General features: G+C 34.9%; 1 protein-coding gene across 3 annotated transcripts in view; it reads right to left on the bottom strand.

Moving 5' to 3' along the window:
* The window catches only part of LOC129732016 (uncharacterized), a 117,563-nt gene that overhangs the window by 35,752 nt on the left and 61,795 nt on the right, over positions 1-20,016 (bottom strand). For all 3 annotated transcript variants that reach the window (XM_055692464.1, XM_055692465.1, XM_055692463.1), the window contains one exon: positions 11,456-11,495. In XM_055692464.1, coding sequence (XP_055548439.1) covers positions 11,456-11,495 — 40 coding nt within the window. The remainder of the gene's footprint in view (positions 1-11,455; positions 11,496-20,016) is intronic.

Genomic DNA, 20,016 nt, shown 5'->3' with positions numbered 1-20,016 from the left:
CTTTCTGATAGCAGCCCGTCGTCGATGCGGCGGAGAGTCGACATGTGGTCTTTTACTTTTATGGGAAACATGTGACTTAAGCGTATATGCTTCTCTGTCATTTCTGTTCTGTTGCATTTCAGACAAACTAGGTGTGTACTTCCGCAGTTCAAAATAAACATTAGTAACAATGATTAAGTATTTTTATAGTATCTAAACGCTATGCATGGATATGCAATCATGTCACCATTATGGGAAGCGTTCATAAGGATATCTTCTGTTATTTCAAATGTAATGAAAAAAATTGAATGAGATAAATGAAGGAGAGAACCAACACAATATATTAAAAATACATGGTCATATGACAACTCTGGTAGATAAAAATTGTCACAAATGTATGTTACCTTCTATCGAAAGAAGTTGCTTTATTAGGATCAATAAAATTATTGTCCTTTGACATAATTGCTATAATTAAGCTATCCTATAACTACGTTCTCAGAACTACGTCAGCATGTTGTTCAATTTCTTGGGTGATGGCTTTTGTCTTTGTTACTGTTTACGAGTTGAGCTGTACACATTCTCATTCTGAATTGTTGAATTTCTATATTAGATTTCTATATTAGGTTGCTCCACATTAGATTGGAAATGGAAATGTTTACAAACTATGGTTATTAAACTATACATCAGAGTTGACAAAACATAAATGTCACGTAACTATTAGAGTATCGTAAATAAAGATAAATTCCCAGCATGGTTTTCTTCGTATTGGGAAAAATATTTGAAACTAACTTTCATTTCTATATCAATTGACACGAATACTAATTATACAAAAAACTTTCAGAATAGTGAATAATGCTCTGATGATTTGTATAATTTATGGCTTATGGAATATGAGAGTGTAAATTAGAAACATAATTTAATGGGGTAAGCAAACGATCCAACTTGATCCGCTTCAATTTGATAAACATTTATCATGGCTACGATACAAGAGATATGATCTCTAAACATATAATGCAAATCTTCAAATAACGATGTGGACCACATTATCAAATATATTCAATAAGTCCAAATATAAGTATTGAGCGTTTCCATGCCAAATGAGCGTTTCTATGCTAAATAGTCGAATATCGACCAATTTTGATATGAATGCAACTTTGCTTTGTTCTAACCAAATTTTAATTTACAAAGAAGAGTTAAAGTTTTTTAATTCTTCTTAAAGAAACTCGAAGTTATAACGCAACTTTCGATAAAAAGTCCAGAATGGAGGCATAGAAAATATTAAATAAACCAGTTAAGTTAAAAAAACAATTTTCGACATTTTTTTAAGCTATTTGTAATTTAATGTTTTCAAGCCATTGAAATAGTAATTCCAAAACGTTAACCTTATAATAATCAACTTCGTAAATGCATCCGTTTTTAAGTTACTTTGATTTTAATTTAACCCTGGAAAGATAGTCTGCGTCAATTTGACTCCTCGCTTTCAGCAATATTGCTCATTTTTTCTAACAGTACGTCTGGTTTTTGGATAGGTTTTTAAACAAAAAACCTTTTTTGAATGCTTGCCCATTTTAGTCTCATGCAAAATATCAACCAGCATCTAAATACACTAAAGTCGCTTTTTACGCGGAGGATACGTGCCGCGTAAAAAAATACCGCGTAAATTCCGGAATCCGCGTAAAAAAACCGCGTAAACTCCGGAATCCGCGTAAAAAAACCGCGTGAATTCTGGAATCCGCGTCCGGATGCAGTTGTTATTCACAGGCATACGAATAAGTTGCCGTTTGATGGTGTGTCGCTGTTCACTAGGGTGGATGCGTGCATTTTAAATATTTACGGTTGCAATCATATGACGTTCTGTTTCGTTGACGTCCGATGATTAACTTGAATAAATCACAATTAATTAACTTTAATAAATCACCACCACAATAAGAAATGAGGAAACTTTATAGCTAACAGACGACGAACTTGTGTTCTGAAAAAGCGCTGCAATGTTGAAATAGACTATGGTTGCAATTTATATTATACATTGACCATGTATACTTTTGACACTAAGAACTGTTTTCTATCATGTTCCCTTATCCGAAAGGGAACTTGATTGATCGCAAAATATTTTATTTTTAATTTGATGCAAAATCTACTAAAATTTGTACTGTTTCGTAATATTTGAATATAATTCCATTTCTTGTTGTTCAACTGAATATAACGAAAGTACTGGACACCAACAATGCAGACATTTTATATTTAAATAATCGATAGGTACTATACTTCATCATTGTTCACTCAATTAAATAAAATTAAAAAAAAATACGGTAGCAGACGCGTAGCAAATTTCAAACCGGTATCTCTTCTATACACTTTCTTCTATCACCGCCGGTTGTTGAAATTTGGCATTGAGAAATATAAAAACAAAAATAAAATCGCCGCCTCGACACAGTCTGACTCACCGCCTCTACATCATGCTAGCGGCATTTTCGATGCTTGTCAGCCATGCGGGCTGGATTGTTTTTTGTTTACAATTGTTATTCCAATCGAGAATCGGATTTGTGGGCCTACGAAAAATTTCATAGATATGAAGGTTGTTCGTCATATGGTGTATTGGTAATCCATCTTTTTACCTTTGCTGATCAATATTAAATAGCTTGATAATTTTGCAATTGTTCATTGCTTTTCGGTCTGAACACTATCATAACAAATTGCGCATTCATTAAACTACACAAATAATTATGTTCACACAACGGGTTTCCGTTCAATCGGAGCTCCTGGATACAAATTTCATCGGAGGTAGACAATTGTAGAACAATTACCGAACTGTAATTCTCTAGCAATAATCAACAGCACAATGTTTTACGATACATAATATCTAGCCCGCAAATAAACGAATGATGCTCTCACCCCGAGGATTGCTTAGAATACCTTTGTTCAAACGAGGAATGAACAAATCCATGCCAAGCAAACATATCTTTATTTTGCGTGTGCGTGTGTTTTTAAAGGTAAACTGCATTAACTCTACTCCTATAACTAACTCCTATCATCTTAAACTTGATTGCATACCTGAATAAAAAAAAAGTTATGAATGCTTTCGACCATAAATTTATTCAAGTTATTTTTAGTGCAGTTTTTTTTCCTATGTAATATAAGTACTTTTTGTTTTACTTGACATGTTTTTTTTCACACGACCGTCAATAGGTGCTCTACCCTTGATAAGCGAAGTAAGTCTGGTTTTTTGTCTACCACTCCTTCCACTGACATGTTAAAGTATTTGTGCAAGGTTACCAACCACCGCACTCCGCAGTCAGTAAATATTAGAAGGCGAATGGAAGCCTGTGTTGACTGCTGTTGATCACGACTTTAAGATGCAGCTTGCTAGTTGCCACTTTTAGCTGTTAGACCTTTGTACCTTTCATACCGCTTATATAGATGCAGATCATTCGAAAAAGACGAAATTTGAACGAATCATTGATGTATTACACTACGTCACAAATTTCGATGAAAAGAGACGAGCAGCTAGAGTCACAAAGTGTATTGCGCTCAGCGTTGCCACTATGTTTTGAATAAAATCTGGCAAAACTAAATTAAAAAGTCTGGCAAAAATCTGTCACTCATTTTTGGATAAAACTCCTGGCAGAATTGAAAGTGATGACCTTTTTTTTTGCTCTCGCCGGGTGTAGGTAGGTAAAGGCCAAGCACAACCCATCTCGCATTAATGACCTTTTTGCGAGACGTTCGGATGAAATCTGGCAAATATCTGGCTCATTTACAAATATCTGGCAGATTCTGAGGTTTATCTGTTTGTCTGGCGCGCAAACAGAAATCTGGCAAAATCCAGATTTATCTGGCACAATGGCAACGCTGATTGCGCTAGTGGAGTTTAGATTGTGCCATACAAGCCCATTGCTTGTCAGTCATTCCATGGCGATTCAAAGAGTATCCTCTCTTGCTAAGTATTCTAAGATACAGGCGGGTTTTTCTACGCAGGGGATACATACCTCGTAAGAATAACCGCGGTAATTCGAAAATCTGCGTAAAAAAAGCGTTAATTCGAAAATCAGCGTAAAAAACGCGTTAATCCAAAACCGCATAAAAAACACATTAATTAAAAAATCTGCGTGAAGTAAACCACCAAGAAAGGCTTAAGAAAAAACCCGAGACGCTCTATGACCTGTATTTAAAATTTTCCTCTTTGACGGTCATCCCTGATCTTTCAGAGGGAGATTTTTTTTTGACTACTCTTTTACTCAATAAGCACTTAAGCCTGTATAAGGCAATCCACGAGACAGTTGCGATCAGAAGATTTCAACTTATGACAGCTTTATGTATGTACGATCGGTCGCAACTTGGATGCAATCTGGATCCAGAAGCGTGAAAAACAAATGTTATCTGATCGGTAGCTCTAGTATCGCAAGTGATTGGCACTCAAATACAGTCGCCGTTCGATAACTGCAAGTCTTTTAACTGCAACGCTTTTTAACTGCAAGACCGATAGCTGCAACAACTTTGCAGTTATCGGACCGCAATCCGTCAAAGCTGATGTCAAAGTCATATTTGACATTGAAGTGACAGATCTCGCGGTGGGATTCTAAATGCATTCGAAAATGAAAATTGTTGAATCTCTAGAAACATTTCAAGAGGACTTTTTCATTTCTCTCGTTTTTTTTCGATTTCGTTTACTTGTCTCTTCATTCTAGATGGGAGATTATAGATCTCCACTATTAATCAATGAAACAAAATCACCATGAACCACATAATCACTTTCCGTAATTATTATAAGAGAAAGAAATTATTCCTTGTGCATTGTTTGGCTAGCTTTCACTACTCAGCGAGGCAGTGCATAGTAGATCACAAACAATATTTTGTGACCTAGCGTTTAATAGACCATTTTAGGAACTGATAAGTGTCACGGATCCTGCTGACATTGATGTTGCTTTTACTTGCGTTATGTCAGTGGTTTCGAGCTTTCTGTCAAAATTTCATTCATGAATTAAGTTCAAAAACGTCTCGTAAAATGGTCTATTGTAGTAATGAACTTTATCTCCGCCTACATATTGGTTACGTGAAGTAGTTACTAAAACGCAATAGATTATGATGCGGAAATTTGAATATCAAATTGATTAATCGAAAAGCACATTTCGACATCATTAAAAACAAAAATGGTACACGCAAAAGTTGGATGGTGTAAAACCAGTACAAAATTGTGCGTTTTCAGCGCAAAAGTTGATGTAATTTAGAACCAGTACAATGATTGCGTGTTGGACATAACGCAATTACTGCTCTAGCGTTTTTTCAATGTATTTGGCAGCTCCTAACAACTACACTTAAACAGTTTCAACTGGTATCAAGCAGCATTGCAAAGCGAGCGAGAAGCAAAACCTTTCTCATTACTGCTTGAGAACGAGACATATGCTACGTTTCTCAAGTCTTTTGCACACACGCTTTCGAGATACTCTTTCTTCTTCATGCATTCCCCGCAACAAGCACGCACCGCCAGTACGAGTGACACTAACAACACTGGTATCAATAATTCTGACTGGGAAGTATGTAGGGGTAAACAGGGTAAGACCGCCCTGCGGGGTAAGACCGTCCACTGTAGTTTTACTACCAAGTTATAAAATAATTGAAAAATTTCTTTAACGTGTCTATTACAGTATAACTACATAACATTTTGCACGTTTTTCTGTTTTGATAGTGCGCGAACGGTCGCAGAAATAATAAAAAACAACCTTCCAGCTGGCAACCAGTCAATGCGCTATTGTTTTGCGGCAACGGGACTTAAGGTTTTTCAGTCTAAAAATCTATTGTTTTGTTCGTGAATATTCGTTTAATCGCTTGCCTGAATCTATCTTCTTTCGGAAATAATGAAGGCCGTGAGTAATCTTGTAATTTTGACTACTTTTTCGGTCAAATATGATAATGTTCCACTGGGGGTAAAGTCGCCCACTATACAAGGGGTAAAACCGCCACGTATCCAACTGCTTGTTGTTTTACTTCAAGACCCAAATGCCTCGACACTACATAGGGAATATTTACAGGATCAGTAAAGCAACTTCAAGCCACATATGACATCGATGTTAATCGACCATTTTCGATTTGGTTGAAGCTTTTCTAGTAATATATTTTAACAAGACTTATTTTTGAAAAAAGTAAACCTGTGTGATAATGGTGTTAATGAACCAAAATAATTTTAGAGCCAGGACGGTTTGTTTGATTGGTATGACGTCTCCGGCAGAATTGAAAATAGTAGATTTTTACTTCCGAAAAAAGTACACACTCTAAAAAAATTTAAAGAAAAGATATAAATATAGAATTAAAAATATATTTTTTTTCAAATTTATTTGAAAAAACATGTTTTTGCCTGTAAAATCTACAAAAGGTAAGCTAAAATTTTTTGGTTGTTGGATCATGGAGTAATAGAAATATTAATAGCTCAATTTTTGTGAAGAATTTTTTTTTTTGACGGTTTGTTTGGTGTATAGAGTCGTTGATAATTTTATTCTTCAAAAAAAAAACATAGAAAATTGAAAATATAAATAAAAGAAATAATAATTATTAGTATTTTTCTATACATAATAAGTCTTCAAAAGAATCATACAGACAGGTTTAATGAGTTTTAATTTTTAGCTTAAAGATAGGTATATTATGAATTCAATATCTTGAAAACCCCCAATTCTGAAAAATCTATTTATTTTGAAAACCAAAAAAGTTACCTAAACATTGATCTGAACTTGAATAATCAGAAAACAAAATAAGTTGAAACTTAGAAAAAAAATTTTTTTTCAGATTTTTCACAGTGTATATTTTATTTAAAAAGAAAAAAAAATACCATCTACAACTTTGTCAGAGACACCATACCGATAAAATCAACCGTTTCGGCCCTAAAAATATTTTTTATCCTCAAAAAATGGTGGGCGATCTTACTCCGCTGGTGGGCGGGCTTACCCCGTATGAAAAAGATCTGCACATTTTCAATGAATTTTTAAAAATTAAAAAAAAACTGGAAAATAAACAAAAATATTACAGTTCTTATTTTTTAAATGCGGGTATTGAATACAAGAACCTCTTGGCGAAGAAAAAATGAAATTGCAGCCGCAACTTTTTTTTCTATAAACAGAATTGCTTAAGGGGGCGGTCTTACCCCGCTTACCCCTACAGCACGGGTATCTTGCTCATTTCGTAAAGCGACGAGACCTTGCGCGTCGCAATACGAACCGAAAGAGAAGCGAAAAAGTAACCAGCAAATTGTATGTGACGAGTCTTGTCGCACGTAAATGTAAATTCTACGAGCGAGAGAGAAACTTCTCTCGTCGCTTGAGAAAAAAGCGCGTGCAAAGGATGACAAATAATAATTATTCACAATTTACAAGTGTTGCCATAAAAAATCGGCAACGCTTTTGTGGCTCTGTGGAATGGAGGGTTTTGCTAGTTTTGCGGTGAAGCTAGCGTTGATTACAGAACAGAATTTTGTTTCGTTTTTTTTTTGCAAATCATTTAATGGTACTTTATAATGACCAAATCCATCGAGATAAATCGTTCGAGTATTATTATAATACTATTTAAATCTAGTGAGTTAACAAGTAGTTGTTTGCTGCTTGCACTGCTCCATGAGTAGCAGTCACTAATACACTCGACGTGAGAAAAAAGTGTCGGTATATGATACGTAATCTGATTTCATACTTTGTCAATGTATTCGCAGTACAACTGTTGCGTTATGCGTTTCACACATTTATTGTGCGATTTCTGTGCAACATTTGTGCGAATCGGGAAGACACAATGATTGTACAAGACTTCAACTTTTGCGTGTAGTGTCGGACCCCCCTCTAAATTTTGGCATGTGTCAGATGTTGCAATTATCGAACGGCATTCGATAACTGCAATGTAAACATGTTGCAGTTAGCGAACGACGACTGTACAACAAATACAACAATAAAAATCACTTCATATTATTGCCGACATTAAAAGATTTCGGATTCGGTCGTGTTTTTGTTTTGCAGCTTGAAAAACAGCAACAATAGCAAGCGTACAAGTAGTGAATCGTCACCCGTGGATTGCCTCTTTACACTCTTTGACCAATGGTCAAATATTTGACTTTTTGACATAATGGTCAAATTTATTTGACATATTGATTGTTGTTTGCCACGTTAAAAAATTGGAGAGTGTCAAACAATTATCATTGACCAAATTTATTTCTGTCAAAAAGTGACAAATATTTGACGCTTGGTCAAAGAGTTGTTATACAGCCTTTAGACGTTTTTGGTTCTCAACCTGCGTTAATTATAAAAATTCGGAAAAACGCGTAGAAAAAACCGCGTAATATAAAAAATCCGTGGAAATTCGAAAATCCGCGTGAAAAAATACTCGTAAAGAAACTGACTGTATTTAACCAAGAAATAGGTTTTCTAGCATACGCAGGATAGTTGATGAGAAGAGTTTGTGTGGCACAATCTTACTCCAGCTCACGGTAACACGAAAACTAGGGTTGTATCAAGCAGTTAACAAGGTAACTTTCGGACGTGAAAACATCTATTTTTGTACTAGGAATGTTACGGATATCTGCTATTCGTGTCTGTGAAATTGACATCCGCATCATGCATCACGAGATATCATGCCGATGCGTATGTTGTGAAACCGATGTGAATTGTCATTGCTTTTGAACTGAGGTGCAACATGTCAAGTGAAATAAAACACCAGGGATGTTTCAGATATCGGCATCCGCATTCGCATGTCACATTTCACAAAATCACACTCACATATATATATATATATATATATATATATATATATATATATATATATATATATATATATATATATATATATATATATATATATATATATATATATATATATATATTATATATATATATATATATATATATATATATATATATATATATATATATATATATATATATATATATATATATATATATATATATATATATATATATATATATATGTATTTGTACGCTTTTTTATATTATTGAATGTTATTAGCTTTCGCAGTTAAGTTAATGTAATTGTAGGAAAATTATTAAACCTACTTGTCAAGGAGAAAAAAAAAAGAATAAAACAAAACTTAAAATAAATTAAAAACTATCTTACTGACTATAAAGTGAGCTAATCGTTGCAATTGAAGATTGCAACGATTTTTGTCGGAATTTGTTGATAATTTGGCTTGACATATTTTCTAATGTTTCTACATTAGTGAGCCTATGTAGCTCGTTCGTGCTAAAACAGGGAGGACGCTTCAAAATCATTTTCAAAAGTTTATTCTGAATCCTTTGAAGTGTCTTTTTCCTGGTTGTACAACAACTTGTCCGTATGGGAACTGCATATAACATTGCTGGCCTAAAAATTTGTTTGTAAATTAACAGTTTATTCTTGAGACAAAGTCTAGAATTCCTGTTGATAAGAGGATATAAACATTTGATATACTTATTGCACTTTGACTGGATATTTTCAATGTGCTCCTTGAAAGTAAGATTCTTATCATGAATTATCCCTAAGTATTTAACTTGATCAGACCAATTTAAGACCACACCGTTCATCTTAATAACGTGGTTATGGGTGGGTTTGAGAAATGAAACTCTTGGGTTATGAGGAAAAATAATTGACTGTGTTTGAAAAAATAATTGACTGCAAGTATGAAGAAAATATATCTAAACTTTTTTGTAGCCGACTGCATCCTGCTGACATTGATATTGCTTTTACGTGCGTTATGCCAGCGGTTCCGAGCTTTCTGTCTAAATTTCATTCAAGAATTGAGTTCAGAAACGTCTCGTAAAATGGTCTATCAGATTACATCGGCAAAGATTTTTTCGGCAAATGTCAGTGAGGCGGTAAGGTGCTATCCACAGTTCACGTGGACAATTTTTTGGTGATTTAAATATCCAATAGCTGACAGGTCTACTATTAGATCGACAGTGATGTTTACCCTCGGGAATTGCAAGCCCGAAAAATGGCTAGTTTAACCTTATCTTATGTAGTTTCGGATAAAACCCAAATGTCGACTGTTATTGATAATTAGTTAATATTCTTTCGATTGAATTTGAAAAACACAATTTAAAACTAACGTGGAAAACTGAAGATGTACTATACTTTATCTTTGAGATACCTTGCGTATCAGCGTCATCTATACGTCAAATCATGCAGATCACTTGCATGCAATTTATACAGACAACGAAATCGCATCGTAACAGATAGAACTGTTGATGACATTAAAAACCATGTATCGTTATGGTGGATGTCACGTAAAATTACCTGTATGAAATTAATTGCATTTCACTTATTTAAAATAATGCAATTTAGTAAAACGCGTAAAACTGTGGAAATACGAAACTGTCAAAACACTGACATTGCCAGAAAACATTGAAAACTAGGAAAGCGTATATACTGTTTAATTCAAACAATTCCAACTGCAGTAAGGAGTGGCGATGATTTACAGTTTTTGTAACACAAAATTTATCTCTAATATAAATGTCAGTGAACATTACACCGGAATTAGAAACATGTTATTATTGATATGTCGTTCTGACATATAAGAACACCCACAGCATGTAGGGTGGTTTCTCGACAGATGAAATGTGTTGTAACCGTTGTAACTAAAGAAACTGAAAATGTCGAATTTAGGTCTGTTCGTTTTTCAGCTACACAGGCGGTGTACGCACCGTCGTGAAAACGAATTTGACATGAAATGTAAAGGGTATTTTCGTAACAATAGAAATTTCTACAACAGGTTAACATACCGCGTTACTATGCCACATCATCGCGTAAAAAAATATGCTGTGGTTAGTTTTTCTGAAAACATTAACCGAATTCGGCCTAATTCCAAAACTACGCGAAAACACGAAAATTACAAAGTGGGATAATTTGTCTGGGACAATCGTGTTGAAGTGTTTCACAAGAATAGTTCGTCAGGTCCTGTGGAAAGAAAAAAACTCAGTGCATTAAAGATGCATTCCATCTCGCATCAAAATTACTCAACCTGTAAATAGGAATGATCGATTCCAAAATGATTGGTAATGACAGTTGTTTTACTTTGTATATTGCTGCACATATATGCATAAAAGCATTCACATGCGTTTTTGTTTACAACTGTATCCGGAATTTGAATGAGAAGATCGATTCGAACGAATTGGAAAATAATATTCCGAATTCTGATTGAGCCAACCAAATCAGGGTTCGAAGGTTCGAGTTTATTCATACGACAATTAGGATTCGAATTTCCGATGCTTTCGTATCGACGTGCACCACAACAAGATATGAACTTTTATGTCTATGCGTCGAAAACCGAAGTAGTGACGTTTAGCTAAATATTGTCTGTTTCTTTTAAAACAAAACACGCCAAATGTATCAAAATATCCCAGAATAGAGAATCAGAAAATATTATTTTAGTCTGAAGTATATCAAAAATGCACGAAATGGAACTTCAACCGAATGAATATTTGAATAGTTGCAATATAATGCTTGTATGTGTACTTACTCTGGGCTGCTAGCTGCTGTTGGTGTTGCGCTGCAGCTCGCTGAAAATAGTAAAGGAATGCAATCAGCTCACATTAAACATAAACATAGAACATAAATTCAAATAAAAACTTATCGATACTCTTGGTAACTTCGACGATCGTTGATTCGGGTTTAATATAGTACCAAAAAAGCGTAAATATAAGCAAATACGATCAACTTTTAACCTTTTTACTCACAGTTCTAAAATTTGTCCAATACTGACTTTGGAGAATACTGTTTTCCAGCGAATGTGAAACACGCAAAAAAATGCTTCATTGCTTTCGTCTGCACTGAAATGGTTATATTTTGTTTCCGCGATACAAAATCTAGAGGTTTTGAAATATTCAGTTACAATTTTGTTATAGAAGTTTTACTAAAACAAACGACGAAATTTCAAGGTGTGATTTGTTTATGAAAAGTATCAATTATTAGTAGAGTTATGGCCGTTTCCCCGAAGCTCTTTTCTTTCTTCGCCAAGAGGGACGCAGACAAAAGAGGTTGAGAACCGCTGCTTTAGATTATTCCAAGAACATAATCGACTGATACTTGATGAATATTCAAGCAGTTTTACTAAAGTCCATGATTTGTTTTAAGCTTCTTCCACGTGATTTTTTTTTTGGAAAATACTTCCAGCCTTAAGTTTTAGTGGTCAAGCGCAGGCTCCGCACTACTCGCACGCCAAGTTGACAACATTGTTGTGGTCAAATCTACATTGAATGTGGTCGAATCAACTAACTAATTACTAATGCAATACTAATGTTATAAAAGTTTTGGAGAACGTTTGTCAACTGCCTGGAAGACAGGATCGGGGGGAACCCGAATATCTCAAAAACGACGAAAAGAGTGACCAGCAATTTCAAGGGAAGTCCCAACCTTTCCGTCCGAGATGATGTGAGCAAGCTGGGGGTGTCGTCTACAACTGTAAATCGATGCTGACGAAGTTTGAACGCGTGATACAGGATGATGAAACTTACGTCGAGGCAAACTTTAAACAGCTTCCTGGACAAGAATACTATACGGCAACTGTAAGAGGAAAAGTGGCAGCGATTTTCAAACACATTGAGCTGTCGAAGTTTGCAGAAAAAATCTCGTGTGGCAGGTCATCTGTTCCTGCGGTTTGAAGAGGAACATTTTTAACGCGGAAGGTTTCGTCAACTAGAAAATTTATATGCAGGAGTGCCTGAAAAACGTATGTTACCTTTCCTCAAGCAACGCAGTTGTTCCGTTCGGTTTTGGCCGGATTTGGCATCTTGCCATTACGGAAAGGGGCCATTGAGTGATATGCCACAAGCAACGTCCAGGTTCGCCAAAGGACAACCCTCCCAACACACCAGAGCTCCGCCCTATGGAAAAACTGAGCTATCGTCAAACGGAACACAGATGTCAATGATATGCAGTTCAAGGCTAACTGGTGTTCTGCGGCAAATAAAGAGACCAAGAAGGCTGTACTAAACATGACGGAAGAAAGCTTGATTCAATATTTTTCCTTTATTCTGTACGAATTGAACTTTACGAAGAAACATGATTAGGATATTTAATAAACAAATGACCGATTTACACACATTTTTGTTTGACCAATTCTTGACCGTAACAACTTTTTTTTCGAAAAGATGTATTATGTTCACCGTAAAGACGAACATAATAACTCAAGAACCATCTCCATCCATTATTCTAAAAGTATGAATTAGTTTTCCTTACTACAGTAGCTAGTTGAACGTAGGTTGTTAATACATGAAACGCTATAACGTAGAAAACCGTTGTCATTCGATTTAATATCATTTAATCGCAAAACCCTACGTGCACGAACTAGTTTTGGTAGTTAGGAACTTCATCATTCTGTAACTATTGAATTTAAACCTTCGAAGTGAACCAAGTGTAGCAGTTGAGTTTACTTGCACAATGAGTTGAATTCCGGAACGCTGTAGCGCTTCAACATCCAAGGACCGGCTTCGTTGTTGTCGTCCCGGGGGATCGATTCCACCCGCTCGCCGAAGTAACTTATTTTTAAGATATGTAGACATGTTTCTGCTTTGAACTAAGCTCAAATAGTAAATATCACTAGTTTCTGTCAATTACATCCGTTCAATTTCACCGTTGAAGAACAACTCTAGTCACTTTCTTTGTCCACTTTCGTTCTCCACTGACTATTTCGAGTTACCTTATCATTCACCATCATATATCGACACGCGTTGAACTACTTCAAAGAAGTTATTTATGAACCGAAGCTCGAGCAACTACTGGGTAACCAACTATCAGCTTTTATTATCTATTAGCTCCTCTCGAGTGTCTGTTGAGCGACAATTGATCACTTCCTACTGCTTCTTTCGCTAATAGAACTGCGGTGAGGGTACAGTGCGAATCATCACATTTCAAGGTCATTGTCAAAACTCTAAGAATTTACTAAAACTGTCCATACTATAAAACAGCTTATAATTGCACCGTTAGTGAATATTATTCATTACTTCACTTCAAAGTCGTTACGGGACTTTGAAACAAAGATGAAATCCGTAGAAATTCGTGTCATTATGACCAAAACCGTCTTGCAAATCATAACAACTTGCGTTACAGTTGTAGCGTAATTATAGTACAATATGATTATTGCACCATAATCATAATTTGGTACAAAACCAGTACGAATAGTGTAGTAAAAAATCAAACAACAAATACACTGCCCATAAACGCATAAGAGTCACACTGCCAAAAACCTACAACTGAGTAAAACGCAGTAGACGCAGGTAAACCATAGCATTTTTTCCTATTTTCATTTCCTTCCTATGGATTCAATCAAAGGAACAAAAATTCATAATAAGCATTCATACAAGGTAAATATATTTGTGCAGAATGCTTTTATATGCAATAAGGTTATTGTTGTTCCGATCAGTACACTTTATTTGGTCTTTTAATGAAAGTTACCATGATTTTCTGCTAATTGGTTTTAGCTCTGAGCCTGTTATGCGTTTATTCGTAACGTGGGACTGACCAAAATCAATATTTTTTCATCATTTTAGCAACAAACCTAACTTTTGTCGTAAATTTTCGAGAGCACACGTAATGTAAAGAAGTTTCTAAGGTTTATCTCAAAAGTGATGAAAACTCACATGGGACTGTTATGCATTTATGGGCAGTGCAGAACATTAAACATTGTTATTTGTGTGTAGTATTTTCAATTCAATATAAAGGTGAACTGAACATGGATGATATAAAAATATATCAAACTTCAAGCATAGTGTAGTGTTGACGGAATTTGTCAACAGTAAAGTGGCATTGAGCATTTGCCGTATAGAATAAATTCTCATTTCCCAATTGAGCATAAAATGTGCGTGCCTTCAGCTTAGTACTCGGGGAGAGTAAACAAGATTGGCCATATGCACTAGCTATAGGTACATATCGTTCGCTGATAGATAATTTGTGGTTGCTAGTATGAGGAACAATATACGCGGTGGCAATATGTTTACCTTTCTCATCAAAAGTAGGTATTTGTAATCTCAATAGTTTTCGTTTTTGAATTTAGGAGTGGATGAGTTATACGGCACCGACAAGTGGATTCGAATATAGAAAATCTATAACGAGCGTCTTAGCAGAGTGATTGAGATCAATCAAAGAAATAGTTATCGGTTTCCGTTATACTCTACTAAATTTTTTGGAAATAAATATTGAAATTCAGTCCGCAAATATATATTTCGACTGTGACATACAGTCTTCCTCAGTGCTTATGTGGACTGGTCCAGTCCACATAAGCACTGAGGTAGACTGTATGTCACAGTCGAAATATATATTTGCGGACTGAATTTCAATATTTATTTCCAAAAAAATTAGTAGAGTATAACGGAAACCGATAACTATTTCTTTGATTGATCTGGATTCGAATAGTTTTTTTGTTTAGTTCAGAAATAACATAATACATCTTATTTGCGTCATACCATTCTTCATTCTCCAGCAATTATTGTAACGAAAAATATTGCTGCGATGTTTTCTGAAAACTGCTCGTTTCATGCACATACATATATTGTGATGATAGAAAACTGAGCTTGCTTTTCAACAAAAATACGTTGCACGTTTACGTAGTAAATAAATTACAAAACTAAATTTGCATTTTTGTCGACAATACCGCTCTAAATCAAGAAAAAGTGAGATTCGGTTATTATCGCTCACATTGTATCTGAACTAGAGCGACTTTTCTGACGTAAACATTGTAACTAGATATCATCTATACAGGTTATCACCTAATATGCATATTAAATGATGAAAACGTGCTTTGAGCGTTCCTGTAGTTTGGACATAGTTCTAGTGTCAACTATTTCCAAAGTAAACTGGAGTTGCGAGAAAATGCGGTAATTTCTGCTCCAATATAACTTAATACACTGAATTTTTTTTAACGCGACATTTTTATGTGCTTTTATTTTACACGATTTTTTTCATGCGATTTTCTCGAAATTATGCCTTTTTAACGCGATTTTCTTGAAATTACGACTTGTGACATGGGAAACATTTGTATATGAACCAAGATTTCACACACACATATACAAACACACATACACACACACACGAATATATACATACATACACACACACACTTACCACGAAAGATTTCGTCACAACGACGCGATTTTTTTCCACAATTTGTTCAAAATTACGCGATCTTTTTTTACGCAATGCATCAATCGCGTAAAAAGAGAATCCAGTGTACTACAGAGCGAATAATCTTGCCAATTTGTTTCATTCGAGAGACTATGGACTATATTTGCGTCGTTTAGGTGCAATCGCTCACACCTTACTTTATAAGCAACGCCAGTGCAATTAACATACAGTCATACCTCGATATAAGGCAACTTTATTTTTATTTTCGTTACGTTATATTATATCGAGTTACGTTATATCGAAGAACGAAAAAAAAATTTTTTTATTGATGCAAAATTCTTTATGGTTACTCAAAAGTATACAAAAACTTATTTCCCTTCACTTAAAAGTATATATGAACCTGTCTTATGTCCCTTTAAGACAATTTTCGTAGACCAACATAACCAGTCACAAAACATTGAAAAAATAAATGTCAATTTTACCCCATTTTACGGCACTTATTGGTCTCAAAACTTACTTAAAACATTTATTCGGAACATTATACACCCCAAAAATAATTGTTGTACTTAAATTTTCGAAAACTGAAAAAAGTTACGTTATATCGAGTTACGTTATATCGAGGTTGCCTTATATCGAGGTATGACTGTATCATATAAAGTAAATAGGTATAACATAACCACCTTTTTTCTTCCTCTCTCCATGCATACTTTTTTGTTAATATATTGCCAATTTTTTGGTTTTAGGAGGTTAAAGCGTTATAGTTATTTATTTAAAATAATAGCACTATCTTGAGTTATAGATTTTCTCTGCATTATAAATGCATTGACGGCAACATAAATAACAATGAAGATTTTCTTTGAAATTCAATGTCAAAGAACTATTGCAGCCAAAAATATAAGAAATGCATAGTACTATTTAAAAAAGATATGATCAAATGAAGACTATTTCGATTGTAGCTAGCATTGCATTACTCGCATCTTTTTCTTTTGGGTCGAATCAGCTGAGAGCGAGAAAGAGTAGATTTATTGGTCAGTGACGAACGGGTGCACTAAATGAATGCCGTCATTTTTCGTTTTATTTTAACTGCCCTACTGATTCTAACAAACATCCTTCAGAACACCAAGGTAATAAACAATGTCGTTGATTATTTCTTCCTTTTTTGATACTTAGTGGCTAGCGTAACTTTTACACGAAATTATTGATTACTTCATGATAAAACTATGATGCCCGAATTGCACATACATTAATTAATTTTGTAACATAACTCGTCGACACTGATTTTCACTTTTACGGACGTGATCGAACGGTCAACAAAGCCGCTGGAAAAACCAGTAGAGTTCCCGCACGAAGCGAACCGAGCAAACTGATCCGAAAAACTGATCTCAGAATGGACAGAATTACAAACTGCACACAGAAAAGTTCTCTCAGTGAACCTCCACTATAATACATTAAAAATTATCTTCAAACGCTTAGAACGAGCCTCTCGACGCTTTGTTATGCACACTACCTATAGAAAACATCGTGGTCTTTTTTCCAATGCGGTGACTTTGGCGATTAGAGTGGTTATAAAAGTCACAAAATACCAGTTTTTTAATCGATTTACATTTTTTATTTGATAAAGTTGCAATTTGATTAAATATCTATCAGATGAGGTTCTGAATCCCACTTAAGACTTTCTGTTCAACTTAGTAAATCTTGTATAAGTAAGCAAAATCATTTCAATATATAACCACCCTGGTAAGTTTACGCAAGCAAGCCACAGTACCTCATGGATAGATAAAAAGCGTACGCGTCATTATTGTGTGCGGTGGGATAACATACTATATCAGTAAGCAGGTATTTACAGATAACGTTTCTATAGGATAACGGCATGAAAGTCGGTAGTGTAAAATTCTACAAAGCGCGCAATGTGAAACCATGCAATTTTAACCTTCCTTGAGGACAGCCGATCTTATTTCCTGTCGAAACGATTCAACAAGCGTTCGGTCAACACTATAATTTCAATATATTAGTACAGGTTAAGTACGGAGTAACAGTAATCGATTCAGTGATTAATTAGCACTTCATACTGACAAACTTTGTGTTGACTGTACGAATATAGACTTGCAGTAAATACATAAAATCAGCTGATAAGAGGTAGAAGTTTCTGAGTAAAATGGAAAGCACACAAGGGATGCAAATGCACATTGAAAGGGATGTAGTCATTCTTCCAATGAGCTGATCGATTTGCTATTTTTGCCGAGAGAAGACCGTGATTTTGTTCCAAAAAGATATTGCAGAATATGCATAGTAATGTTTCACTATTCGGCTTCAATTTGATACTCTTCCCGGTTGTTATTTAGAGTATAAATTGGGGTAGGGAACATATTCTAAGCAACTTTAGGAGCCGCCTGTGTATTGAGACGAAATACTTGACATCTGTAGGGTGAAATACAAACATAAGCATATCAATTTGTTCTCTACCTTTTTCTCTGCCAGCATTTGTTTTCAGATTCTAAATCTGTTTTAGCAAACTTTAACAATAATCAAATAAAGTTCCCTATCGAGGAACACTATTTCAATCACCCCTTTTAAGCAGTTTGCATCTGTTTTGCAGGGGATTTTCTTCAGCACCCAAATAGTGCCTGAAAAGCTGTAACTTTTTTCGTTTGATGTTTTTTCAAAGTTTTTCTGTGTTGAACGGAATTTTATGTACTCGTAAGACAGCTAGTTAATCAAAGTTTTCGTTCTCATCAATGAAATTGTCGAAATTGATAAAAATCCAGGAGATTGAGTCCCGTTAATTTCGACTGATTAAAATAGGCGCCACTGCTTTAACCGTTCCTTACCCTAATTTCAAAATATAAGAAATGAACAAACTTTTTTAAAATATTTTACCTCTTTTTTAAATAAGAAAAACAACGTGAAATATTACCCTCTTAAATTTGGAATACAGTTATACTGCCCATAATCGCATATTTGTAACATTTGCAAAATTGGTTGTTCGAGCAATTCGCACTTTTATATTTTGACCTTAAATGCATTGTTACTAATATATTCTCGCAAATAGACACTTTAACTAAACTTAGTATCATGAAGAAAGCACTACTTTACACTATGTATACATTGAATATTACTTTTGAAGTCAAATTGGTTGACATTTTTGCAATGATACATTTATGCCGTCACTTTCAAGCTACTTTTGGAATGTAAAAAGAAGTTTTTCATGTATTCAACAAGCATGAGCTGAACATCAGAAACGGATCACCGGTGGTTGGTTACCGGACCAGAATAACTTCCGAGTTCCAAAGGATGCAGATGTGGATTTGGATGGAAACTTTTTTGACAAAAAAGTTGAAAAAGTTAAGTAGTGTGACAATTATGCGGTTATTTACGCTATGTGACAAAACAACTTGGTATTTTTTACGACTTTTTTCACACAAACATAAGCATATTTTTCCAGATGTAAAAAGTACATACTATTCTAAGCATTTCCCAATAAAAAGCACGAAATCCATAAAATGTCGAATGTTACAATTATGCGATCACAGGCAGTATAGCGAAATAAAGAAACCGACATCGCAATTTACGACGCAAGTGAGAAAGAGATGCCAGATAATTGTTTACGAACTAAGCACGTGCGGTAGTGGGTTGAAGCTGACAAATTTTACAATGCGCTTCGGGCAGCACGTCAGGTCAAAACTGGGTGAAAATCGAACGAATAAAGAAGGGTTTTGACAGCAGTTAGTGCGCTTCCAGGTCAAAACGAGGTGAGCTGGTGCACAGTGGTCTGGAACTGCATAAAGCCGGAAAAAAGTCAATTTTTTAACTTAATGCATCGAGCAAGCCCTATTCGGGAATCCTTTCTTCAGAGTTTAAGCTAGTGGAAAATCATCAGAACGTTGGGATTATTAATGTTGTCATACATTTAACTTAGTTGAGAAAGTTGGCTTCTTGTGCACTCACGAATTCTCTATTTTTACG

The sequence above is a fragment of the Wyeomyia smithii genome, chromosome 3, assembly GCF_029784165.1.
Source record: "Wyeomyia smithii strain HCP4-BCI-WySm-NY-G18 chromosome 3, ASM2978416v1, whole genome shotgun sequence".
Taxonomy (NCBI): domain Eukaryota; kingdom Metazoa; phylum Arthropoda; class Insecta; order Diptera; family Culicidae; genus Wyeomyia; species Wyeomyia smithii.
The sequence above is the reverse complement of the archived record's forward strand: the minus strand, read 5'-3'. Positions and strand labels throughout refer to the sequence as shown.